This window comes from Notolepis coatsorum (assembly GCF_963971535.1).
Source record: "Notolepis coatsorum genome assembly, chromosome: 1".
Lineage (NCBI taxonomy): Eukaryota > Metazoa > Chordata > Actinopteri > Aulopiformes > Paralepididae > Notolepis > Notolepis coatsorum.
The window spans coordinates 291,413,137-291,440,480 of record NC_140165.1 but is presented as its reverse complement, the minus strand read 5'-3'; the positions used below and the strand labels follow the sequence as shown (position 1 = coordinate 291,440,480).

At 44.2% G+C, this 27,344-nt stretch overlaps 1 protein-coding gene across 1 annotated transcript in view; it reads left to right on the top strand.

Annotated features, from left to right (window-relative positions):
* The window catches only part of maml2 (mastermind like transcriptional coactivator 2), a 68,385-nt gene extending 42,713 nt beyond the window's left edge, over positions 1-25,672 (top strand). Inside the window, exons 2-5 of the mRNA XM_084312547.1 lie at positions 4,214-5,452; positions 22,881-23,069; positions 23,518-23,623; positions 24,163-25,672. Coding sequence (XP_084168673.1) covers positions 4,214-5,452; positions 22,881-23,069; positions 23,518-23,623; positions 24,163-25,016 — 2,388 coding nt within the window. The 3' untranslated portion in view covers positions 25,017-25,672. The remainder of the gene's footprint in view (positions 1-4,213; positions 5,453-22,880; positions 23,070-23,517; positions 23,624-24,162) is intronic.
* The last annotated feature ends 1,672 nt before the right edge of the window (positions 25,673-27,344 follow it).

Genomic DNA, 27,344 nt, shown 5'->3' with positions numbered 1-27,344 from the left:
TCTAATAGTAGAGTCTGTTCTTCTTGGATTATGTTGGTTGGTCTGGTAACAAAGCAAAAGAATACTGGTTTCCTAACGATGACACTCCCTCACGCCGCTTCTCCATTCTGTTTCTTGGTGTCTGGGAAGCTACTCTGAAAGCATAGGTTTGCAATCGACTGGTTACTGTGCTTCACGACGGCAGGAGGTGAACTACCGGAGACCTACCCTATTACTGTTTTTAGACCATTTACCAAACTGATAACAATGATCTAAAGTTTAAACACCGTCAGTTTAGTTATCAGAGCAGAATCTCTATTTATGAGCAGTTTCTCAAAGTTCTTGTTATTTTCTTTTATAGTTCCCGTAGTCAACTACACCTCAAAATCGCAATTTTTTTTTATAAAAAGGAATTAATAACTAGAATCACTATGCATTATGAGAATTTAGATCAACGACTAGCAAGCTACTGCAAAATGTAGTTAGTTGTGATTTTTGGAACCCTAGGTCTATTTCTTACTTTCCAATGAGGGATGTTGATGAGTCCTTTCTCAGCACAATCCAAGCTGTTCCCCGTACTTCCTCATACTAGCTCCGGCTAATTAGCCACAATCCAATGCAAAGTCAATGGGGTGAAGCTCCTGTCTGTACAACCTGACTGAGGCTCACTGAAATGTTCTCCACACAGTGCACACAAAGTAGATTTCAGGTATCTTCAGCCAGCTTGTACAGACAGGAGCTTGATACCATTGACTTTGTGTTGGTTTGTGGCCAACTAGCTGGAGCTTGTAGAACAGCATGGACTGTGCTGCTGAGAAAGGACTCTACGGAATAGTCAACATCATCATTGGAAAGTACTACAAACCTTTATACTACTCCATGTAGTTAAACTACTCCCTACATAATACCATCATAGGACGTTTGCCTTTTCAGGGTTAATTTAGTAGTTACTGTATAGTAAAGTTATATTAGTAATTAGGGTGTGCTGTTTTATTTCTTTATATTTACCTTTTATGAATATGATTTCAATCACAACAATGTTTTATTTATTAGGGCTGCTCCCTCTTAGTCGATTAATCAATCCGTTTGGTCTCAGTGGACCAAGACTTTGTTAGTCGATTAGTTTTTTTTTTTTTAATGGGTTTTTTTCATTCTGGATGAATGGAATTTGACTGATTTGTTAATCAGGTCCTAAATGAACTGATACAAGTCTAAAAATGTCTTTAGGCAGAACAGCCTGATTATTTATAAACCCCACACTGTAAAAAGGCAATTAAAGGGGAATAATGCCACCCATTTTAAGAATTCATGTTCTTGACAGTAAAGCCAGTATTTGTGAACATGCACAACACCTAAAGCTAGAAATCTCTGAACCCTCCAAACTGGGATGTAAGATCTAAGATCTGCATATATAAAGGAATGAGGCTCTGACTGTATGAGGCCATACAATTATTGTGTGAGCTCTTACACCCAAATAAGGTTTTAATTCCGATTTCAGACCTTCTAGTAATGCTAGAATATAAACCTCATTTGGGTGTAAGTGTTCACACAAACATATTGTGGTCTCATAGTCAGAGCAGCCCACGATTTTACATCCCAGTGACATCACCGATTGGAGGGTTCTCTCTCTGATGTCTAGCTTTAGGAGAGAGCGGTGCGTGTCCACAAATAACTGACTGAACTGGCCCGGGGCACAGGAAGAACATTATGTGAATTCTTAAAATGGGTGGTATTCCCCTTTAACCTGGCTACAGTGGTTTATTTTAGTTGAATCTGGGAGCGAAGAAGGGAGCTGATTCAACGTATTATATTATGTTATATTACGTGACAGATTGTGTAAGGAGTATTAGTAGATACAACATTACTGATCCCCTCAACCTAAAACCATCTCTCTCTCTCTCTCTCTCTCTCTCTCTCTCTCTCTCTCTCTCTTTCTTTTCTTCCCCCCCCCAAGTAGAAAAATATGTCTCACTTACTGAAATGAAAACTCCCTTTTCACCCTCTCTCTCACACACACACACACACACACACACACACACACACACACACACATGCACACACACACACACCCTCTTTCCTACTGTGTGGCTTCACTCCAGACATCATCATCATCGTCGTCATTATCCCCCGTATCGTTCCATTCAGTCTCTTCAAACACACAATCACCAGCCCCATTTGATCCGCTAAAGAGAGGATGGCTCGGTGAGTCAGGGAGATATTTGTGACTTGATAAAAAAAAAAATTGTGTGTGTGTGTGGGTGGGGGGTATTTCAAAACAACACTAAGAGGGAGTGTGTTGCCGGCGACAACACTAGCGAGAGCAGAGCAGAAATGCGTTGTTACTACATGAGGGAATCACTCAGGCCCTGGTGCCTTTGGGCCGTGAATCATTTTAATGTGATGTGTGCCAGCAGCTGGAAATGACTCCAATTTGTTCCCATAGTGAAATCTGCAGCACACTGATGCTCTCTCTCTCTCTCTCTCTCTCTCTCTCTCTCTCTCTCTCTCTCTCTCTCTCTCTCTCTCTCTCTCTCTCTCTCTCTCACAATCTCTCTCTTCTGCTCAGGTTGGTTGTAGCCTACAATTTGAGAAGTCTTTTTTATTTCTTGCTGCCATCGCATTAAACGATGCCCAGATAATGAGTCATATCCATGTGTGCACTCTGCTGCTGTGTCTGTGTGTCCGGGACTGGTAATGGGTCGAAAATTTCACCCTCATTGAACTGTAACCGACTAATAATAACTCTCTCTCTCTCTCTCGCTCGCGCGGCTTGTGTAAACGGAAGAAAATCCAGTATTTAGTTGGCCGTGACCATGATATGACTAAACCTGGAGAAAAAAAACAAACGTACAAATGATGTTATTATTGCTCAGGTAACAGGTATAACAGGGTTTTCTTTTCTTCTTTTTTTTGGTGGGGGGTGGGTTGTTTTGTTCGTTTTATGCCTGGGCTTTGTGTGGAGTGTCTTAGTGGCTCCCAGAACGGATGGAGCCGTGAGTCATGGCTCTGTGCTTATTAACGTAAAGGAAGACAAGGGGATAGGACAAAGGGAAGGCAGAACTCTGCACCGGCATGCTAAGTAGAATCTCCCAATACAAAGGAGAATTCTGCAATCTAGCGGAGCACAACGGAGGAAAATATAATTTATGCAAATGAAGGAGACACACAAAGGCGCCTTATTCTTCTCTCTGTGGTCTGTCGACTGTATCAGATTCCTAAGTATCTATCTGCTCTTGACGATCCACTGTGTTCAAGCTATGTTTTATATCAAATTGATTTACCTATGAACGCCGGTGCAGCAGCATTTGTCTTTTTACCTGCATGCCTAATTTGAAGAAAAAAAACATGTCAATGTTAAACGGATGTATCTACAGTATATAGGGTTTAGTACGCTATATTATTGTCAGGCTACCCATGATGGGGGGGGGTCTCTATGTCTGAATACTTGTAAGGGTCCTCTTGCATAAAAGAATCACAGCATTTCCAAAAAAGTATGGTATTTCCATCATTTTCTGGTCAGTTACAATGATGGTCGTGACAAAAGCATGATGGAAACACTGCGATACTACCATCCATATCATGGTTTAAATTGGATTATACGCATGGTATTATTTAAGTACAAAAGTGGTACCATGGTGATATATGATCTTCACCAGGGCAGTACCGTGATGTAGACGGTGATGTAACGTAAGGGTCTTGTCAAGTGTTTTATAATGGGAAACGTGCATTGGCTTTATCTCTGTTAAAAAAAAAACATATTCTACTAATGAAAACAATGTCTATTAAGTAGTATACAAGCAATCCTGCTCAATGGTTGGTCAAGTGAGCGAGGTCTGCAAGCCTTGGAGCTAACTGTGAAATTGGATTAATTTACATGCTGATACTTTGAGCTGGATGTACAACTTATTGCACCGATACTCCGAATTATCACCATAATTTTAATTGGCTCACACAACTTCAAAGGCTGCTGCTTTTGAATGTGCAATAATTATACATAGAGGGTCTTGTTATCTTAAACATTTTTCTTAAGGCCACTGTTGAATTGGACCAGCTTTGGTCTTCAACCAGAAATACATAATTTATAAGCCAGAACCAGTAACAAAGTCTTGAAAAAACAAAAAAAAACTCAAATACTGAAGTAAGTAGATGATAGGTTGTCCAGTCAAAACACTTATCATAAGTGTCTTGTTGTTGTTACTGCACATTTCTCAACAAATGTATTGTGTCTCCACAGCTTCAAGGGTCGTTGAGGCGGAAGATCGAGGGACATGCACCAGGACACGCCTCCAAACAGAATGGCCTTTCCTGTGGCCTGCCCGGGCCCGACTTCAAGCGTGTCCGAATGGACAGCGGGGGTCTGGGTCATGGGCCCTGTGCTCTCACCCTGGCCCAGTCTCAGTCTCTGCAGAGGTCCTCAGCCATGGCTAACAGTCTCCAGAGGAAAGGTTACATGATGCCCCATGGTGTGGGCTCAGACCTCTTCAACATGACCCTGAAGGAGATGAAGAAAGAGCCCGTCGAGGTCCCGTCTTGTGGCCAGTCGTCCGCAGACATGATGTTCGACTTTAAAGACGAGGGTGGTCAGATCGACCCCGAACTCCAGGACCTGTTTGACGAGTTGACAAAGACAGTGCCCTCCCTAAACGACCTGGAGTTTGAGAAGATGCTGAAGCAGGAGGACGCGTTCAGTTTGGACCTGGGTCGGCCGAGTTCGGCGGGCGCGGCTGCCGGCATCTGTCCCCCGCTGGATAAGCCCATAAAGACAGAGTACTCGCCAGACTTCAGCCACTGTGGCTCCACGCAGCTACGGCCGGCCTCCGCGGGTCCCGCTTTCACCATGAGCAACGCCTCCATGTCCACCTCCCCTACCACCTCGGCGCAGAAAGCTAACAGCCATCCCAGAGGCCTTCCCTGCTGGCCGGAGGTCTCCCACGCGGAGCAGCTGAAGCAGATGGCAGCCAACCAGCAGCAGCCCAACTCTCTCCACCACCACCATCACCACCACCACCACCACCAGCATCAGCAGCAGCAGCAGGCTTCGCCCGGAGGCCTGACCAGCTGGACTCCAGCCATGAACGCCCACCCGTCCGCCGGCTCCTTCCCGCAGGACAAGGTCTCAGGCCCGCTGAGCCAGCAGAGGATCGCTTCCCAGAGCAAGGGGATCAACAACTGCCTCTTCAAGTCGAACGGGCACAACGGCTCCAGTCACCTCGACATGAAGGTCCTCAGCACCAAGCCCACGCTGCACTTCAGCCCCAAAGCGCCCCACTCTGTCAGCCAGCCCCCGATGACGAGCTCACTGAACAAGACCTCGGCCCAGCAACAGTCGTCCACGGCAGCCCAGAATCAACCTCATCCCGCTCTCCACTACCAGAATCCACAGATGCCCGCGCCAGGGTCCCCGTGTCTGCAGTCCAAGCCTGTTCCTCAGCATGGAGCCGGTCTCCACTTCAAACTGGCTCAACAACGACAGGTACGTTCCGGTCCACATCTCGTGTCGAGTCGACGTGTAGCCTAATCCTTTATTCTCTGCTATAGCCGACACAGTGGCATGGCGAGGTATCTTTTTTTAACCCTTTCACTACCACACTAGGAATGGTTAACCCTTTCACCACCACACTACAGACGGTTAACCACAGTGGCATGGCGAGGTATATATTTGTTTACTTTTTCACTACCACACTACAGACGGTTAACCCTTTCACTACCACACCACATAAGGTTAACCCTTTCACTACCACACTACAGAAGGTTAACCTTTTCACTACCACACTACAGAAGGTTAATGATGCCAGCTTCACAGCAATGACTAAAAAGCGGCCGTCTCTGCTCGTGATCATTACATTGGCACAAATGCAGTGGACAGCTTTGACACACTTTCAGTTTGAGACTAAAGGTACCAAAATAATCTTTTACTCGTTCTTTGAATTTCCAGGACACGCTGAATGACGGGATCGTATATTTTGTTGCCAGATTTAATTGGAGCCTTTTGGCACTGTGAAATAATATAGCACAGGCGTCTCCTCTTTCTGCTGATGATGTAGTTATAGGATACAGTGAGAACGCCCGCTTGACACGCTCATCACTCAGTTTTCTCACTTTGCTCTTGGCAGTCTACTTACCGTCTGAAACTGCAAAGAAAAGAGGAGAAAACAACACTGCCATGCTGTTTTTTTTTTATATTTGTTTTTTTTAGGGGGTGGGGCTTGCCGTTGTTATTATTATTACCGTTGTCTGCGTGTCTCCGCTATGGTGGCTCCCCCTGAATATGTATTTTCCCCTCAAAGTGTTTTGACGATGACACAGATCGCCAGAGCGTGGTGGATTAACATGCAGGACTTTAATGTCCCTGCTTGTCACGGTGGCTCTCTGTCAGGGCAGAGATTTGCACAGCGGGGTTTGCTAATTGGAGGTTGTTAGCTACAAGGGACAAGTAGGGGAAAATGACAGTAATCTGCTTAGCTTGGTGCCGGAGGTTGAATCACTGATTTGTTATGATTGGGGGGGAGATTCGGACCCCCTCCCCCCTTTCATTTTTGTACAAACTGTATCTCCAGCCTTCTTTGTGTGGAAACATAATGCGGAGAAAACCTCCCCAGATCAAGGGAAGTGCCTGGATGATTGGAGGGAGGGAGGGAGATATGGGGGGGCTACAGCCATGGAATTGTACTCAGTAAGATGTTGAATACTCATCAAGCAAGCAGAATTAATTTACTGCCTTCCCCAGTTGAGTATCTGCACACTCTATAACACTGCACACCTATAACCGTTTTATCTGAATCCTTGTATAACAGTGTTCTACCGAGGACACTTAACTCTTTCAGCGCCGCGGGCCTAGCCCATCTTTGTTCCTACTGCGCCACCGCTCTAAGAGATAGGGATGCGTGGCGGTGTTTACAGGGCTATATATCTATATTATAGCTATGGAGACAATACTATGGCTCATTTGACATCAACTATCCATCGTTCACTATGTGAAAAATTATTTATTTATTTATTTATTTATTAATTAATATATATATACGTTTGCGTGTTATACCGTGGTGAATATAAGTATAGTTTCAGAGTGATCCTGGCTAATTCCAGAAAACGGCGCTATGGAGCAATACGTGAATTTGACTAAAAGTATTGGCGTTGCTCGCCTGGACACGCTACTATTTCCAAATCAAATGTATATAATAGGTATTATGTTTCATCATGAATGCATGAAAGGGGGGGGGGGGGGGTCGTTTTTTTATGCTTTGATCGTCACCAACGTTATGTTACACATAGTTGTTGCAATCGATGTGAAATCATGGTTGGATCAAAGCAGGGTTGATATCATATAGTCCTTACATTCACTAGGAGGTACCCCGAAAAGAATATTACAATTGTCTGATTGCGATTTCCAGTATTGGTGTCCATCGTGTCGCCAACATAATCCACCACAACACATGCATCGGGGGCATTGAACGTGTTTCAATGTCATCGAGTGAACCGCTAGACTCACCTGACCAAAAAAAACTGCGCCCGGAGTGAATTAAATGTAACACCGGGTGTGAATAAAAGGTTTCGGGTGGGCGATACTGCCACCTACCAGGATGCGGCCGGTATTGCACTCTAGCGATCTCAGAGTGATTCCCTATGGTAACCCCAGAGGTCCGTGTGAGAGAAATTAATACAAATATTGAATAAAAGAAATAATGATGAAAACCCGACTATACTCTGGTCTGGTGCTGAACGGTTGGCGAGTTAACCCGACTATCCTCGGGTCTGGCACTGATTGAGTTAATGTGTACTACAAAATATAAATGAAAAAAGACATAATCAGGGGGAATCACAATAGCAGAGACACACAGATAACAGTAACAGTAACAACAGCAAAAGAAAGAAAATACTGTCTCAGTTTTGCAGTCTCAGACAGTAACATTAATTTCTATTATCTTAACTGATGCTTTCACCAGATACATATACAGAAGATGTCTGACAAAATTGTCCTTACAAATGTTGGAGCGACAATGGAGATGGATTACCGTCATGAAATCTTTCTCCAACTCTGTTAGAAAAGAAGAAGATACTGTTTTGATTGGAAGTGAAAATGAGAAGTATAAGCACAGCATGAACACTGCAAACAATTTTCATCTTGATAAGTCATTTCTTCTTTCTTGTATTTCTTCCAACAAATGGCCAATGGCATCGCTTACCTGTTCCTCCTATACACTCCAATCTGTTTCTGGAACAGTTGATTGACAGTGTCTTGAGATAACTATCAAGTATGATGAGCTCAGCCGATCACCTGGTGAAGGAAAACAATCTTCGTTCTTATTTATTATTATTGGTGGTGGGGCTACTCTTTTGTTTACATTTGGATCACTGATTGAAATTGTATATTTCAGGCTACGTCTGTCCGTTGCATCTGTTTTTAATTAATTTTCAGTGAGGAGTATCCGGTTGTCGGACAGGGTTTGACTCTGTGTCCGTCTGCCCACCAGATTTGTGTCCGTTTGGACGGACGGAACGGTTCGGAGAGGGTGAACTTTTGAAACTAAATGGATACGTCACCGTCCGCAAAGCTGTCGTTTCCGGCAAAGGCACGCTTACGTCAGGTCACGTCAAATCACTGTCCGCTCAGTGACAGATCAATGTAGCCGCAGCCTTACACCTACAATATGACACAGTCCCTGGCCAAATAGTCTGGAATTAATCCGTAGGGGAAATCTTTAGTCGGTCCAGAGATTGAAGGTGCCGTGCGACGTAGATACAATCTGTTACGTGTGAGGCTGTGAATATATCAATCTCGGGCCGCATATTAAGTACAACTAGTACTAGGACTACAGCTCCGTATGACACAGGTGCGTTGATTATTTCTGGCATGTGATAGTGCTCCTGCTCTTCAAAACAGAAGTCCCAAGCACTTGTATCTCACATCGACTTGCCTCTAATCAGTACATTTTGCAAAACAGAAGCGGTGTCAAGTGATGTGAATAATCAATGCACCTGTGTCGTATTGATGAGTAACTACTACACTCCACGGCGCTACTTCAGAGGGGGGGCGAGCGACAATAAAAGCCATCACATTGATTTTCAAGGCGGGGTCCCACTGGTTTGAAAAAGCTCCGCAAATTTCACCGATTTTCTTTTCACCAGTTGCCTATACGTCACACAGTCCACACTAGTAGTTCACACACGCTGTGTTCAGCTGTCACCGCCTGCCTGACCTCATTGGCGTTTCTCAAGAAGGTTTTTTCTTTTTCTTCATCTGATTTATATATACACCACATTTTACCCTTCCACGCCTAGTACTTAAACAAGCGATTTATGAGTAACTTTTATGGGAATATAGGCCTACAAAGAAATAATGACTGACCAGATAACATTGAATCTTACATGGTCTCAGACAACTAATATCGAAAACACTATTATAGTGACAGGTTATTATAGTGATTATCCTGTTCCGCAGGATCCGCCACGAATGAAAATCTGGGTGCGACACAGTTACTTACATGTAATCATAATTAACATAATATCCGTGCTGGCATGTATCCGGGTCTGGCTTAACTAGGCTTGCCCAGTCTTGTTTCTTCATAGATTATTACATTGTTTCACCATAATTCCACATCATTTTCTTAATTTTTAAAGAGCTTGAATGATATTGAAACAATTAAGCATTACATCACGTGACGGAGTGTGTTATACAAATTAGATCACGCCTATGGGTGGTTGTTAGGCCCAAGGCACAGCCGAGGGTCGTTAGACCCCCATAGGCGTGATCTAATTTGTATAACACACGACTTCAAGTGATGTAATGCGTTTATACAATGACCGAATTCACCCAACCTTATTGCTATACAATAAACACACAGTAATTGAAGCATAATGGAGATTTATTCACAAAACCATCCACAGAGAAAGTAGATCCAATAGTAGATCCACTAGTAGACACCAGAGGGAGCTCCACAAACCATGTTAAACCCAGATTCGGCTCAAACAAGGGACTAAACGCCCTACCCACAGCTGTAAACGAATGTGAATCACTACCCACTTTCAAAACAAAAAGAGAGCACCTACGGGAGACTGCAATTCGAAACTGGCCCCTGTAAATGTCCTAACCCAACCCCCTCCAATGTACAGTAAATGTCCTAACCCAATAATAGACGAGACCCTTTTCTTGGGACCAAGTAAGGTTTCGTCGATAATCCAATGTACAGTTACCCCCCCCCCACCAAACCACCTCCTATGTACAGTTTCCCACCCACCCCACCCCCCCCACCCCACCTACCCAACCTCCTCCAATGTACAGTTTCTTCGTCAAATGTATATACTCTCTTTTTTAGACTCTTTTTGTATCACAAACAGTACTGTATTTGTAAATCTGGTATGTCATAAATGTATAGATGTAGCAGTACTGTCTATCTGTATGTCATATATGTTATGATGAATTGAAAATGGGGGACCCTGATGTAAACAAGACGAAAGTCTTTCTCTGGTCTGCATCCCCTTAACAATTGTGTGTATTGAGCCGTACTGTATTATATTACCCATTCTGCAATCTGTTAATACAATTGTCAATCAATCAATCAATCAAATCTGACAACAACAAAAAAGATTGACGGCAATTTTTTTTTTTCAAACAAAAATATTATTCGGTTGTGGGAGGGATCTGGGGTCATGTGGAGTGTATTATACAAAATAACAACTGGTAACTTGACTGTTTTAGAATCAAGAAATTTGCATGCCATTGTATAAGGGACATTATCACACCTCAGTGGGGATTTTATTTACCTGTAAACAGAAAATATGAGAAATGAAGAGAGATAAAGAAATTACCTCTTAAGTGAGCTTATTATCACCGAGATGATGCGATTGGGTGCGTCTGTATGTGTCTCTGTCTGTGCGTGTGTGTGTCTGTGTGTGTGTCTGTGTGTCCACCGCTAATCTAGCAAACAACAGGGCCGATTTGGATTAAACGTTGCAGATAGGCTGACTGCAGGCCAAGGACGTGAATCCTCAAATAGTTTTCTAATCGGTCAATAAGTATTTAATTTTAATACATTTTCATCATTATCCATTAAAATATTATCTTCAATATGAAGTTACACATTTTGAACACAAGAGGGCGATGCTACACAGCTCTCTGGGCATGCCATGGTGAACTTATTTTCATTGATATACCTATGTATTAAAAAGAAATCCCTAGTGAATGTTTTACCGTCGTTATATCAGTATTATGCTGTCAGAACAGTCTTATGATTGCAGGTCATAATAGTTTATGCGTATGGCCTATTTGCAGGTTAAGTATTTAATGTTCGCTATTGCCTATAAGGCCACTGTCATCTTATCAACAAGGAAATGCTCACATGAAACCTAGTTCTATGCGTGAAACCCATATTCGAAGTTGACAAAAGTGATCTATGCACGAAAACAACAACATTGTGTAAGCTAAGCAGTGTTGTGATTATAAGTAAAGTATTTCCAAAATGCAGCTTTGTTGCATAGACACACTCAGTCACTTTCATTTCATAGTGGATTTAAATCAAATGCAATCCTCTTCCTTGAGATGAAAAGAGCCAATAATTCACCAACTTTGTATGGGATTGTTATATAATTGATATTGACACCTGCCCAGTAGAGTAGAAAAAACAAACAAACAAGAAAAATAACACAGCGTCTACCCTTTAAACTTAGGAGAGGAACAAGGTTGGATAAGACTACGGTTGGATAAGACTAAGATTGGACAAGACTTGGGTTGTTACGCGGTCACTCAACGCCACTTTCATTTCATAGCGGATTGAGAATCAAATGCAATCCTATCCCTCGCAATGAAAAGAGACAATAATTCAACAACCGCATGGCAGTGACGACAGAGAGGTTGAAACCCCACTCGGTCGCGTGGGGGAGTGATTTGCACTCCAAACAATCTCCAAAGCCCTGTTTGGAAATACGAGTGTGCGGTATCATTGCATTGTGCATTGTGAAGTCTGTTGCACATTCCTGTTCAACACGAGGACGAGGGCATGCAAAGAGTAATCGGGGAACTTATTGAGACATTGGAATGCCTGATCAAGACCATTCTACATCTCATTGTGGCCTCAGCTTGCATTTCTGACGGCACGCAGCCGCAGGCATCTTTAGCGGCAGGCGTAGGCTATGGCAGGCATAAGCTACCGGCAGGCGTAAGCTACCGGCAGGCGTAAGCTACCGGCAGGCGTAGGCTAACGGCAGGCGTAGGCTACCGGCAGGCGTAGGCTAACGGCAGGCGTAGGCTAACGGCAGGCGTAGGCTACCGGCAGGCGTAGGCTACCGGCAGATGGAGATTAGCGCTCTACTGAGCGCACTCTTCTAGTTTATTTTGTAGCTAAAGCAGGAGGTTGAACTCGCACACTACACTATAGCCTATTATTCCCAAATATGGTAACAGCATAACAGTGTAGTAATGCTATGTAGCGTAAAGCAAGTTCTACCTCTTGCTGTAGTCTCTTCTACAACTCAGAACCCAGGAGATGGCTGTGTTATAGGTCTGCCTGAGAACAGTGACAAGAATAATGATAAAAGCAAGCATATAAAGGTATGTTTTTCAAGTAAGCAGTATATCGACTCTGATCACCTTTGTCTTTAGTTTGGTCACTTAACACTTTCTGCGCCATCCACGTATAGATACGTGTTTGCTCGCCAACCGTTCAGTATATATACGTTTTAGAATCGTTTTTCCTTTTTTTCGATTTTAATATTCTATTCAATGTCACAGACCTATATGTTGCCATTAAAAGGCATACTGGGACCCCGAGGGTGCAGTACCGGCCAGATCCTGCTAGGTGGCAGTATCAAGAGTGCAGTAAACCCTGTTCCAGACCATGTGTTACATTTAAACCCCTCCGGGCGGACAATTTTAGTCCAGGGAAGCCTAGAGGTTCACTCGATCACATTGAAACGTGTCCAGGACACTCGATGCATGTGTTGTGCCGGATTATGTCGTGGACCAGATGGATATCAATACTGGAAATCGCGATCAAACAATTGGAATATTCTTTTTGGAATAGCCCCGATCAAAGGTAAGGACTATCTGACGACAATTCCACCTTGATCCTGCAATGATTTCATATCGATCCGGCTGATCAGCGTGTGTGGTGTTCAAAACTAATGCCGTTACTGGCAATCAAAGCATCAGAAACGACCCCCCCACCCTTTCATGCATTCATGATGAAACATAATACCTATTATATACATTTGATTTGGAAATAGTAGCGTGTCAGGGATGAAACGCCAATGTTTTTAGCAGAATTCACGTAGCGCCCTATAACTCAGATTTTCAGGAATTGGCTCGGATCACTCTGAAATTATACAATATTCACCACGGGTGTTAGGGCAGCGGTGGCGGAGCCCAATAGCAGAACACAGGGAGAGAGGAAGCTGCCCATATATGGGGGCGTGGAAACAGGCGGAGAGATGGAGGCTCTCGCCGTGATTGTGACAGGACCCCCCCCTCTACGGGCGCCTCCTGGCGACCCTACAGGCTTGTCCGGATTGGCCCGATGGAAGTCCCAGATGAGGGCAGGGTCCAGGATCAGCTGGCGGGACATGTCCGGCTGGATGAGGATGGGCGCGGAGGTGAAGCGCCTACGCAGCTCGGAGAAGGTGGAGTCCACATACCTTAACCCATTGCAAATTGGAATGTAGATCAGCGCCCTATTCCCCGTACCTGGTTCAACTAAGTCGATCAAAAGTCCCATTAGCCAGATTCAATTAACCCTTTAACCTTTCCCTGTTCCTCGAACGCTGATTCAGTCTTGTTAATTCAAACCAGACTTGATACTCAGGATAATTGCAAGCGGCCGCCTCACCTGAAAAGACAGCAGGTGTCGATCGCAGAAATCCTGATTTTCTAACGGCATTGATTGATTTATTAATTGAAAACTTTATTAACAGATTGCAGAATGGGTACAATACAGTACGGCCCAATAGCCTCGCCGACAAGTTAAATGCATAATCTATAGGCTAATTTTATTTCTTTAAATGTGCCTGCTGGCAGTAGGCTTAATGGAATGAATAATCGAATGAGATCTTGCTAGCGAAAATAATTAGTTCAACTCTTTCAGAATAAGTAGATAAAAACAAGCCCAAATAGTATCTAATTGATACGAATTAATAGATACTTATGAGGATATCTGTACTGTATGTGCTTAGATATCATGTACTATATAAATACATGGTTCCCAAAGTTTTCAAGGAGCGACCCCCGAAATAACGTGTCAGAGAGGCTTGGAGGCTATACAGTTTCACTATTAATCAGGTTTTAATCTGTTTCGGACATCATCCATACATGCATTGAATTGATTAACCTTTGGTTTGTACCAGTGACACCAGTCATGTTCATCACCTTCTTGTCCATCATCAGATAACAGTGCTTGAACAGATAAATGCATTTTCTCAAATTCATTCATCAAAACGTCAAAGGCTTGCAATTGCTCATTCATTTTCTCAAGTCACGTCCACATCATCAAATCCGTCAAACAGCGCATCTCCTCAGACATTTTAATCCCAGTTACAATATCACAATAACGTGTGAGTGACAGTGATACAATTCAACAATCCACATATTCAGATTTGTCGTAATTCACATCCACAATCCACGCATAAAGACGCTTCAAAATATGCTTGAATGAAACACGATCCGGGCGCTCCGTTAAGCAAATACATCCACAGCGGAGAATATGAAACGAATCAGAGCAAAAATGCCCCATAGGTTTCATTAATTAAAAATATCCCAGCGGGATTCACATTTGCAATGCTCCGTTATTAAAATAACCACATAGTGTGTGTCGCGACTCGCGAGCGCCGTATCCGTATAACTGACGTGCATTATTTAGGACAAAGTAAATCCATAGGCTGAATATGATTTATTATCAGCATTTTAGGTATATTATTTTACATTTCAAAAGCCCCCTCTAGAAAAACAAAGCACAAAAACATAATTCAGAATGGTATAATGGGATCTGTGAGGAGAGCTGGCATTTCTTTGCGAGGGCGTGGCCAGTTGATCCAGCTAACTGAACTAAAACCTGCGCTGGTCGAGCAGGTTCAAACATTCTGATCTGTTGCCATAGTGATTTAGACAGTCGCGCTTCGGGGAATCGACAGGTCTAGCTTATGTCAAGTTATCCTGAAGATTATCCGGCTAACTCAGTTAGCCAGGTACGAGGAACAGGGCCCTGTTTTACTCCTATGTTTACAAACATTACCAATGTAAACAAACAATTTAGCAGCCATAAAATACAGTGAAAACAATTCAAACCGCCTGTTCACTCGTTGTCTAGTGTTAGTCGTTGTATCAAGAGCTGAGTGAGTCAACTAGAGAATGAAAACGTGTCTCTGTTCCTATTTCTTATTTTTGGCAGCGGGGCTGCTCATTTGTTTATGTTCGGATCTCTGATTGGGGCTTTAATTTTCTTTCCGAGGTTATTACGCCAACTAAATATTAAGATGATCAAATACAATAATAATAATTCTGATAGCTCATAGGGACCGCACGGAAAATCTCTGTACTGCCAGATTCCCGAAAAAGCCTGGTGATGGAAAGCAACAGCTGTGATTGGAGGATCAAGAAAAGAGGGTGGAGTTTGAGACAGGTCCATTGTTATGGCCTAGTGACTAAAACCTTGGAATGACCGAGGATCTCCGATTGTGCTTTAGCTAACTGGATGATGGCGAAATCAAACAGCAAATTTTTTCCCTATAAGGATTTCTGATGATTAACAATAACATTAAGTCTGTGAGCCTAACCCACACTATCCTATATCAGAACAATTCAGCATCAGTCAGATAAATCAGAAGGTGAATAGCGGTCAAAAGGACGAGGTTATCATCACATTGTAATTAATCTTTCTAGTCATCTCTTTCAAAAGGAAAACAAAGAAGGAAGTGGTTCCTTGTGAAAAGGTTGTTTTTTCTTCTTCCTCAAGGGTCTCTTTTCTGTGCTTGCCTTGTGCAAAATCGCTTCTCCAGACGAAGCACGTTCTGTGCTAATCAGCCTCGGCCTTCGGAACCGCATGTTTTCAGTGTGTATTTATTGTGCATTTTGTCTCTTTCATCAGAGGATTACACCAGGAGTCTTGTCTTGGACAGCGTTCACTAAGGGTACCATACTTTTACAGTTGTTTTTTTCCCCTCCGTCAAACGAAACACGCACGGTCGCACGCACGCACGCATGGCGATAAGGATGCACTTTCGCTTCTAGATTTTCAGAGAGAACAAATGGAAGAAAAAGTATTAAACATAGGATGGTGATCGTTAAGGATATGATAGGTCATGGATTTCTGGGGGATGTCGAAACAGCAGTCAGCCTGTGTCTTAAAGTAAGTGTTGAAGAGAGAGAGAGAGAGGCGGAGGGGGGGGGGGTGATGGTGATCGAATGTGAATGTGGAGTCAGCAGGGACAGGGTTAAATGCCCCGCTAATGTAGCGGGAGAGAGGAGGGCTCACGGAGGAGAGAAAAAGAGTTGTGTCTCTTCCCACAGTGAATTGAATTAGTAATGCCATGAAAAAAAAAAAGAGAGAAAGAGGTCCCGAAGCAGTGCCCTGATCCCCTCTGGAACACCGGCAGTGAGCAGCGCTGGACTTCCTCCCACCGGGAGAGGCTCTTATAGACGCTTTTAAAAGACACGCGCAGGAGACGGAGGAGCGATGTAACGTTCTCTTTGTTTGGACCCAAGTGCAGGGAGGAGACCGGAGGCAGATGACGAAGGAAGAAAGAAAAGAAGAAAAAAAACACAGGGTGTTTAATGAAATCAAGCAGGGGCAGGATACAAAAACAAGAACCCAGGAGAAGCAGGTTGACAGCCAAGCTGACTAACCTAAAATAAACTGAAAACAGGAGGAACAGCCAACGCTAGGAACACGAAACGAGCCGGGGCAGGGCAGGAACGGTTGACACACACGGGGAGACAATCCCACAATGACACACTGGGGAGACTGACTTAAAAACATGAGGGGGAAATAACAAGCAACTAGAAAGGTGTGCTCAGTAGAGAGAAAATCTCCACCAGACGGCATTTATTTTCTAGTAGCCTACACATTAGGCAGGGCTTAAGTGTAGGGGGCGGGGCAAATGTAGACCAATGAAAGCAGATCTCCCCACATTATTCCTATGAGACTATTACAACTGTGTACTGCTATGTACTATACACAATGAGTACTGCTATGTACTATACACAATGAGTACTACTATGTTACACACTATTGGGTGTAATAAGCCTTTAAAACTACTTGGGTGGAATAAACCTTTAAAACTATTTGGGTGGAATAAACCTTTAAAACTGTAAGGTCATTCACACCTCACATGAAAGGGGGTGGGGCTTATTTCAATGTGAATTAATTAGAGGTGGGCATATATATATATTTTTAATCTAGATTAATCTATCTGCAATCCTGGAGTTAATCTAGATTAATCTGGATTAAAATGGCTCATTTGAAGTCTGCCGAAGGCATTCAAAATATGTGTGTTCTACCTAGGGATGGGTATCGTTAGGATTTTATCGATACTACTACTCTTATCGATACTGCTTAACGGTTCGGTACTTTATCGACATTGCTTTATTATTTATAACTTTATAAATAAATATTATTTCTTCAGCAACAGCAGCAGCAATGTTCTTTTATATAACTTTATAAATAAATTATAAATAAATATAATAAATAAATATTATTTCTTCAGCAACAGCAGCAACAATGTTTTAAATGTGTCTGAATTATAGACTTTTTATAATAAACAACAAATGTAAGATAAAAAAAACTATATACACTGAATGATTAGTTGTTACCGAAAGCCCTTGGACTCCACTGTAGAGAAAGGGTGCAGGCCTTTGACAACAAACTGGGTCACAGCCCTGTGACACTCGTCCCCCCTCTGTCATCCTTCCTAGCTGCTAGGGTGAAGGGACTTGGCTGGGACCGGTGGTGGAGGGAGAGGGAGGAGGCGTGGGCTGGGACATGGCGGCTGCAGCCTCAGCCTGACGAATGACGATCTATAAAAAGTTGTCATCTTTCAAATATATTTGTAGCTAAGCAATTATATTTTATTTATTAGCCTATTCATAATAATTCGTTATTAGCCTAGCTAACTCCGTATTATCTTGGCTTACCTGCAGTGGACGTGCATGGAGATGGAACACTGCGAGCAAAGCAGTCGAAAACGGCGCATTTCTGCAGACTAATGTTATGTTTTGACAACAGATGTTTTGACAAATTGCTTGTATTGCCACCCATACTTGCAAATGTTTTATTGCACTTGTGGCAATGTGCGTTGTCGGCATCGACTTTCGTAAAGTGTACCCAGACTTTCGTTTTGTTCTCCGCCATGATGAGCGCAGAGCTCGGTCTATGTCCTCCGCGCTTCAACACGGAGCCACGGACAGGCACCTCCCTTATTAAGTACCCGTATGTGTATGTGTGAGTGTGTGTGTGGCTCGCTGAGTCGCTGCGGCTCGCTTCTCGTGCAGACAGAGAGAGGAGAGGAGACCCAAGTTTGAGAATAGATTAACGGCGTCAATTGTATTATCGCGCGATAATAGTCCCGCGTTAACGCAGCCCGTTAGCGCCGTTAACGGCCCAGCTCTAGAATTAATACATGTTTCTAATGCATAGGTATAGCAACAGATGCCAGAGAGCGAACCTGTGTAGCATCGCCCTCTTTTGGTAAAAAGGTGTAACTTAATTCTGAATACATGAGTTTCAACGGACAATGATGGGAATTAATTCAAATAGAATACTTGTCGTTGACCAATCTGAAAGATATTGCGCAATCGATCGCGAAATTCCCACCAGGAGATAACGAGGGACAACTGGGGCAGATGACACACACAAGCACACGTGGGGACACTGGGGACGATTGTTGGACCGGCGAGAGAACACAGGGAGAGAGAGAGACAAAAACAGGAACAGAAATGTCACAACCGTGGCTCCTTTATTTAAAAATGTTTACGACTTGTCACAGTTGTAATAATCAGTTGCTAGTGCTAGCTTGTCAAGTCTGAAGTTGATTCCTCTGGGACCGACCTCTGATAAGATAAGATAAGATAAGATGATTATTATCCCCTACCTTGGAGAAGGTCAGGTGGTCAGATAGTCAGGTTTCACAGTTACTTAAACAGTATGACTTAGAAAACGTCATGATTGCTCTCTCATGTAGTTAGGTGGTGTGGTACAGGACATAACATACCAACATACCAAATCAGTTAGTTATTTTAGTCTGAAGGTAATGCTGTTTTTACAGGGTGGGGTGGATTTAGTATTGGTAGTACGTTCATACTGGGGGGGGGGGAGAAAAAAGGTTTTGCCCCAGTTGTTTAATCTGTTCAGTTGGTTATTATGATAATTAGGTTGCTTAGATTGTTTTTTCATCAGTATATTTCTGTTTTTATACCGTTTTGAATACGAGTATAGTTTTGGAGAGTTCTAGTAATTCCAGAGAAATCCGCGATAATAGCGCTTTAGTGGAATACACAAAACACGTTGTAATTTTTCGGCTGATTTATGAATCGTTTTCAAATAAACGCTAGATTATCGATAGTATTTGTGTCCTTATGCACGCTAGAGAAGCAGGCTGAAAAATCGATTATCCATGACCTGGTCAGCGCTAACGACACACACACACACACACACACGCTGCGATGGCGGTGATAGGAACATCTGATTACCCCAAGACTCGTAACATAAATTCCTTACCTCACATCAGATGTTCTGCAAAAAGATTAATCCAATTCCTGATCGCCATTCCAAATATCGATCGCGTTTATTGATCCAACGTTATAGTCCGAAACACATAATCGACGCTGCTCTGAGGGTCCTCAGTCAATCTGGTAACACGATACTGCATGCTGCATTTCGATGCACATTCCCAGTCAATCCAATCCAATGATGTGCAATACCATCCGGGAGACGATAGGTGGCGGTATTTGCCCTTTTGCGAGCTCAGACCCATTCCCAATGATAACATCAGGTTGGATGGATGAAAATGAATGGATATCGCTAATAAAAGAAATAACGATTAAAACCCGAGTTTTCTCGGGTCTTGGCACGCAACGCATGGCGAGTTAACCTGACTAATCTCGTGGTTGGCCCTGGATTAGTTAAAGGCCTAATCAGTGATCCAAATGTAAACCAACGGGTGGTCCCACCACCATAAATAGCAACAGAGACATGTTTTGATTCTCTAATCGGGCTCCCGGACTAACACTAACAGGTAGGTCCTACATGAGTTCTTGTATTGTATTCCCCTGCTGGTATACATTGGACCCCTGTTTGCAGAAGAAATTACACGCACACAAATCAATAATTTGGCAAAACAAGTTAGCGTAGGTTAAGCAACGTGAAAATGGCCGCAGGAGGCTTCCTAGCGTCGGGGGGGGGGGGGGGCAGATCTGGCAGTGGCACCATGTGTCTGTGTGAGGATACATAGCAGCGGGGGCCACGGGGGTTGAAAACTGCCAGGGCCGCGCTCCCGGCGGCGCTGTGAAGGGAGCGCTTGTTTTCTGGGAAAGGGGAGCTGTGGCCAAGTCCAGATGCCGAAGGCCCTCCCCTAGGGACCGCGTCCTGAGTCCAGACTGGAGGAAGTGCCATGTGAGAGAGTCGACGAGAGAGAAAAAAAAGGCTGCTGGGGCCTGGATGGCTGTCAGCTGCCTGCGCCGCCGCAGGATGGGGAGCCCAGATCAGCCCGCTCTCCGACTCACAGAGGGCCGGGGCCAACATGTGGTATTCATTTACAACGAGCCTGTGAAGAATGGGGAGGGAGGGGGGCGGGAGGGGAGAAAGGATGGAAACCAGCTTCATGACACGTCAGGATGACAAAGAGAGGATTACTAACAAAACACTCTTCACATGAGGTTTTTCTTTTTTTTTCTTACAACAAGGCCGACTCCAGTGTAACGTGAAGATAATCTGTCTCTCTCTCTCTCTCTTTCTCTCTCGCTCTCTCTCTCTCTCCCTCTCTCTCTCCCTCTCTCTCTTTGCGGTGGCGACTCGCTGTGATGGTCGTAATTTCTCACGGTCCTGATTATTGGATACAGCGGATCAAAGTGGCGCGGGGGGACGTACGCGTTACTTCCTGGGATAACGAGAGCGACCGCTCTGCACATGCCTGGGTCCCCGCCTGCCTGCCTGCGAAACCTCGTTCCCATGGCGGCGGGTTTGCGCTGCGTTATAGCGTGTCGGCCTCTCTCGATGTGAAGCGGATTGTTAACGTGAAGACATCTGAAGACATTCAATTTGCTTTCGTCTTTCAATCCGACGTCGTTGAACGCTGTCAATTTGTTGCTGTAGGTTTGTCAATAAAAAAACATTATTATGACGTACTTTGTTATTAAAAATGAGTTCCGTTCCCTCGTCCGGGCCTTTGAAAGTGGACGTGGGCTTTGGTCGTGCTGTTTCCCCCTGTGGCCTGTCAGAGAGCGGAATTCCTCCCATGATGGAGGACCCTCTCTCTCTCTCTCTTTCTCTCTCCACTCCACTCCTCTCTCTCTCTCTGTTTTCTCTGAGGGACCTCGGGGTAGCCATCCTTTCAGAGAGAGAGAGAGAGAGAGAGAGAGAGTCCTCCGCAGAGCATGTGCTCACAGTAGTAGGACTAATGGCTCTGCAGAGCTTAAATGTGCTGTCGGGGCTTCCTAATCCACTCCGCCTTGGGAACTGTTTTGAGTCAACACAGCGATTGACATTGTACACACACTGCATGTTGACTTGGATGTGCGGTGCAAGTTCAGCCCCCCTTCCCGATGACAAAGCACTCGTGTTTGGTAGAGACTTGCCCTCGTAGCCCACCGCAAAGACAGATCTCACCTGGATCATTCTGACATCCGGCGACCTGCTTATATAAAATCCAAAACGTACTTTAATTGTTACAATTTGGCAGCTCTGTGTTTGTGTCAGTGGTGAAAGGTTATAGGTTACTGCATGCATGAAGGAACAATAAAACAAATCTATTCTATTTTAACAAGTCTGTCTCAACGAAGAAGAAGAAGCTGCAATCATGTTTCTATAGTGTCTGCAGGACAGGAACCAATGTGCATCTAGGGGCCAAACTCCCCATACCAAACACAATGCAACACAACACAACACAACACAACACAACACAGTGATGAGTAATGGAGGCTCTCCTGGCGCTGGCTACCAGGCACACATTTCCTGCTGTCTCAGGGAATCTTTCTGCTCTCTTTAGACACAGTTGTCAGGGGAATAGCTTTGCCCTGAGGGGGACTCCTACCCCCCCGAAAGCCTCTTTATAAGTCTGCTGCTGCAAAGGGAGTAGCCTTTACCACAAGTCGAACAGCATTTTTTGACACCAACTACTGATTTGTAATAGAGATTTGCCCTCTAGTGGCACGTTTATATTATTGCATTATGTTGTTTGGGTACAGTATTATATTATTATTATTATGACAGTATTATTATCATTATTGCATATACCTGCACAGCACTTACTGATGCTGATCCATTGGTGCCTCTGCTGGGAGTCGTGCGTGTGACACTAAGATAAAGTCACCTTGTGTCGGCGGCACGGTGGTGTAGTGGTTAACACTGCAATCACAGCAATAAGGTTCTGGGTTCGTTCATTTGCATGTTCTCCCCCCCGTGCTCGCAAGGGTTTCCCTTCCAGAAAAAGAGATAAACCCAATGGAAAAAACGTGCAGAACAGATCACTAACGCTGTCTCTGTGCCTTGTCCCTGACGAAGACGGACAGGATTGGTCCCCGGGACGCAGCCCGTGTCTGCTCCCGGCTGCCCTAGGGGGAAAGGACGACAGGATGGGTCAAGCGCAGAGAGGCGTGTCATCGGCGATCCAATGCATGTGTGTGTGTGTTCATGTGTGTCACCCATCTCGCGTGTGTGTGTTCATCTGCGTGACAAATAAAGACTTCTTATTCTCGTGTTTCTCCTCAGGGCGTACCTCCTGGTCCACGCCTGCCCACCAACGGCAGCTTAGTCGGCATGTCCACCCTGCCTCAACCACCGCCACTGCCCCTGCAGCAGCGGCCTCCGGCACCCAGCCAGCAGAAAGGCCCGGCCAAGACCCAGGCCATGCAAAGACAACAACAACAACAACAACAACAACACGTCATCAACGATGCGGTGAGCAAACGTGTTCCAATCTTCTGTCGTGGAGTCAAAATGGGGAAATTGATTATCGGCTATTGTAATAATTCTGCCTCGGCAACATCGGCAAGCTTTCCATTTTTGCACAAAATGAGTTCCCTTCTATCACTGACATTATTGTTTAAGCATTTTTGGTTGAAATAAAATTTGACGTCATTATTTTATGATTAATTGCTAATATTTTCACGTTGAGCTATATATTGTGGCTGAATACGCACGCAGAAAGGTACACCATGCAAATGTCAATGGTAGAAATGGGCAATGGGGGAAATACATTGCGATTTCAAGCGAGGTGGACCGGCCGGAAACAACAACAATGACGTAACCACCACTACACACCTCCCTATACTGATATAAGCTTTGGTTTTAGTCGATGGTCGTCGTAATCAATACGCTGATCCTCTACTCTCACTTTGTGTTTCAGGACAAAGACAGCGCGCAGGACCAGTTCAGTCGCCATCTCACGCGGCCGCCGCCTGACTACAAGCAGCCCAGACCCATGGTGGCGGTGCAGGGGAACCTCTTCACAGGTCAGTGGCTCGTGGAACATTTAGCGCCGTCACGGCACTAGAATAGACAGTCTCCTCCCCACCGTATGTATATATTCTCTCCCCACCGTATGTATATTTTTTCTCCCCCCACCCCCTCCTAATGTACAGTCTCCTCCCCATCATATGTATATAGTCTCTGTTAGGATCTATGGGTAACAGTACTGTATATTTGCATATCGTATATGTCACAAATGTAAAGGTACTAGTATATACCTGTATATCATGTATGTCCCTATGCCATAAATGTCATGATGTCATGTATGTTGTGTATTTATGTCATAAATGTCACTATGAATTGAAAATGGGGGACCCTGATGTAAACAAGACAAACGTCTTTCTCTGGTCTGCATCCCCCTTAACAATTGTGTGTATTGAGCCGTACTGTGTATTGCGTACCCATTCGGCAATCTGTTAAATAAAGTCATTCATTAATAATAATAATCATTCATTCATTCATTCATTCATTCACAAGTGGCGCGATCTCCCGATTGTAACGGACTGTTCTGTTTTGCGTTCAGGTATGAATTCCTCTCAGTCGCTGGGTAACGGTGCTGAGAATAATCTACAGTCCATGTCCTGTCATCTGCCCAACGAGCCCGGTGTGAAGGTGACCCCCGCGCCGGGGGACAGGAGGTTCAGCATCGGGGACGACTGTCACCCGGGCTCCTGCATCGGCCAATTCCAGCAACTCAACAGTCAAAACAGAATTGGACTAAGCCAGAGTAAACCCAGGTTCCCGGGGCCTAGCGTTCAGGGTGGTTCTTTCGGGGTGAACAATGGCGTGAACGCACAGCACCCGAGAGCGCCGCTTGGCCAGCATCCCGCAGCGGCGCCGGGGCAGGGTCTGGGAGGCTTGATGACGGGCGGAGGCTGGGCCTTGGGCAACAAGCAGCAGGCGACGGCGGGTCTAGGGCCTCTAGGCGTCCGGCGGCTCCCCAACCCGGCGCTACAGTCTCAGGGAGCGCAGCTGGACATGCCGAGCCACCTCTACCAGCAGAGGCACATCGGGCCTCCCAACCAGGTGGCGCCAGACATGGGAATGCTGCCACTTCATCCAATCATCAGGGGCGCGGTGCCCAGACCCAGCCAGCCTCAGATGCCCCCTCTGCCATCGGTGGGCAACCTTAATCAAAGCTCTCCTGAGCAGAGGGTGCCCGCGGGGACCTTCACGGTTCCCAGTCCCAACTCTAGCGCCTACCAGAGCAGCCGGGCCAACCGCTTGACCTTTGACTTCCTGCAAGAGGGCGACAACACGGTCCCGGGTATCAATACGGACTGCGACTTCATAGACTCCCTGCTGAAGTCCGGCTCCGGGAACGATGACTGGATGAAAGACATCAATTTGGATGAGATCCTGGGCGGTCATTCTTGAATTGGGAGCTACAGACTTGTGCTTGCGGTGGATATAAACGGACACACCTTTCACCCGTATAGAGCTCACGTCCACGAGCATAGATATTTGGCTTCGGTGGTTACATTTGTAAAAGATGTTAAAAAAAAAAAACTTTTATAAACTCAATATTTTATTTGTTATCTAAGTATACTGTATTGTTTTTGTGTATTTCCTGTGAAGAGAATTTTGTGTTTTGTCCATAGTACTCAGAAGTCCATTCGTTCCAAGGTCCATTGACTCTTTGGCAATGACAATAGACAGTTTTATAGTTTATTGGACATTCGTCATACTTTAGTGCGGTCATATAGCATACAATACCAAATGCACACTGTGAAATTCATTTTAAAAGAAAATGCTGTATTATTTCAAAACTCATCTTGGCATTTAAAGTAAACGATTATGAATCTGCACCCAATATTTAGCATGATAAGGCATTTACCTTCAGACCTTTGTTGTATTAACCATATATAATTAGCCACAAAAATGCTCTCCTGCTTATTCTTCAAGCTTTTCATCTGTGGTAGTTTATGATGCAATTCAAAAAGTGTAACCATTTAATTTTTTCATATAATATTTAATAATCTATTGGTAAAGTAATAAAGACATTATAATTCATGTAAGTAATAAAAAATGGATTTGAATAAAGCGTTGTCTTGTGTCATTGTCTTGTGTCATGATATTGAACCCGGACAGCTGTGAGAGGAGGACAACAAATCAAAGATTATGATTTCCATTGTGGGTTTAACTAGCAATAAAACGTAATTGCCCCCCATGCAAACATTATTCTGTAGCATCCTATATTGATGTATTGTGCGCTCTTTACCTCTGCAAAGGAACTTGTGTTTTCGACCCTATTTGTCTGTGAACAAAATATCTCGAAAGGTAATGTTAGGATTGCCATACGATTAGCTGTGAACATGCATGACCCCAAACAGAGGATGCCTATTGATTTTGTTGACCCCATGACCTTTCCCCTTGTGCAACCATCAGGCCATATTTCAAGCGAGTGTATCTCCTGACCCATTACAGTCACACAAATACCCAGAGATGTGGCTCCTCGTGGACAACGTTTATGTGTTGCCATAAGGGTCCATAAACGTCCTCCGATATTGGATTTCTGAAAATCACTTCTTCCCCTGGCCTACTCTAACACTGTTCACCTGAAGCTCGTGAAACGTACTGTCGCTGTGTAGCATCTAGGGACCAGCGTCTTTAAATGCAATATTCAGATAGTTGATGGGCCAAACCGTATGACTGATTGCAGATAAATGCATGGTAAATAGGAAGCGCTGGCTGTGTTACTTGTGAGCGATTAGTCCCATTTGCACCAGACCCGACATGTTTGTCCTACTATAGCGAGGAGGCCTGTAGCCAGGAGATACGACTGTGGAGATGCACTAAAATAACATTGAATTCAACGCTATTTTAAGAGCACCTCCACAGTCGTATGGTTCGCAAAATGGAAAAGATAAACTATAAATGATATTCAAGCTGTCCTCACAAAGCACTGTACTCATTATTTACTGCCCTCTGCTGAAATATTGTGGTCCATTTCCATATTAATGTAACAATCATTTATGTTCCTTGTGTTGCTTTTGTTGGATGGTGTGAACTCTGGGTACATACATTTGAGAATCACACAGGGTTTAGCTCTGGTGAACATAACTCATAGATTAACACAATGAAGAACATGAAGGCAACACACCCTGCGGTCTGTAGTTAGAGAATATCTTACTGGCTGAATTAATTTATTTTCCACACCATAGAAATGAAGCATCAAGAGAAAGGTTCATTGTATAGCTATGCGAGAAGCCCTGTCCCCTCCTTCATGCTACAGAGTCGCAGGCAGGGATACTGATGAAGAAGACGAACGAGGACAATAACGGTAGTATTGGTAAGAAACTATATGTTGAAAGCCTCCACATAACAAGGAATAGATAGTAACCATTTAGGAACATCACAGGAACATCTTTCTGTTGAATCTTTGCTTGTCTTGGTTTACACTCACAGTTCTATACATAACATGACACATGGTCCCACCACAGTCTTTTACTGCTGCCCACTGAGCAGCTCCGTGCAGTTGCGTGTTTAGTGCCTTGCTCAAGTGCACTTCGGTGGTAGTACGCTGGGGGAGTGGAGAGCCCAGATTTGTCTTTTATATAATATTTATGGTATATCTTAAGTAAGTGGTAGAAAATCACATGAGGACTCAGCTATTTGCTTACAGAAATATCTATTGGAACACGCCAACATTATGGGAAATTGGTATTATCCGTATGAAAGTCCTCCATGGTTAAATGACCGGTT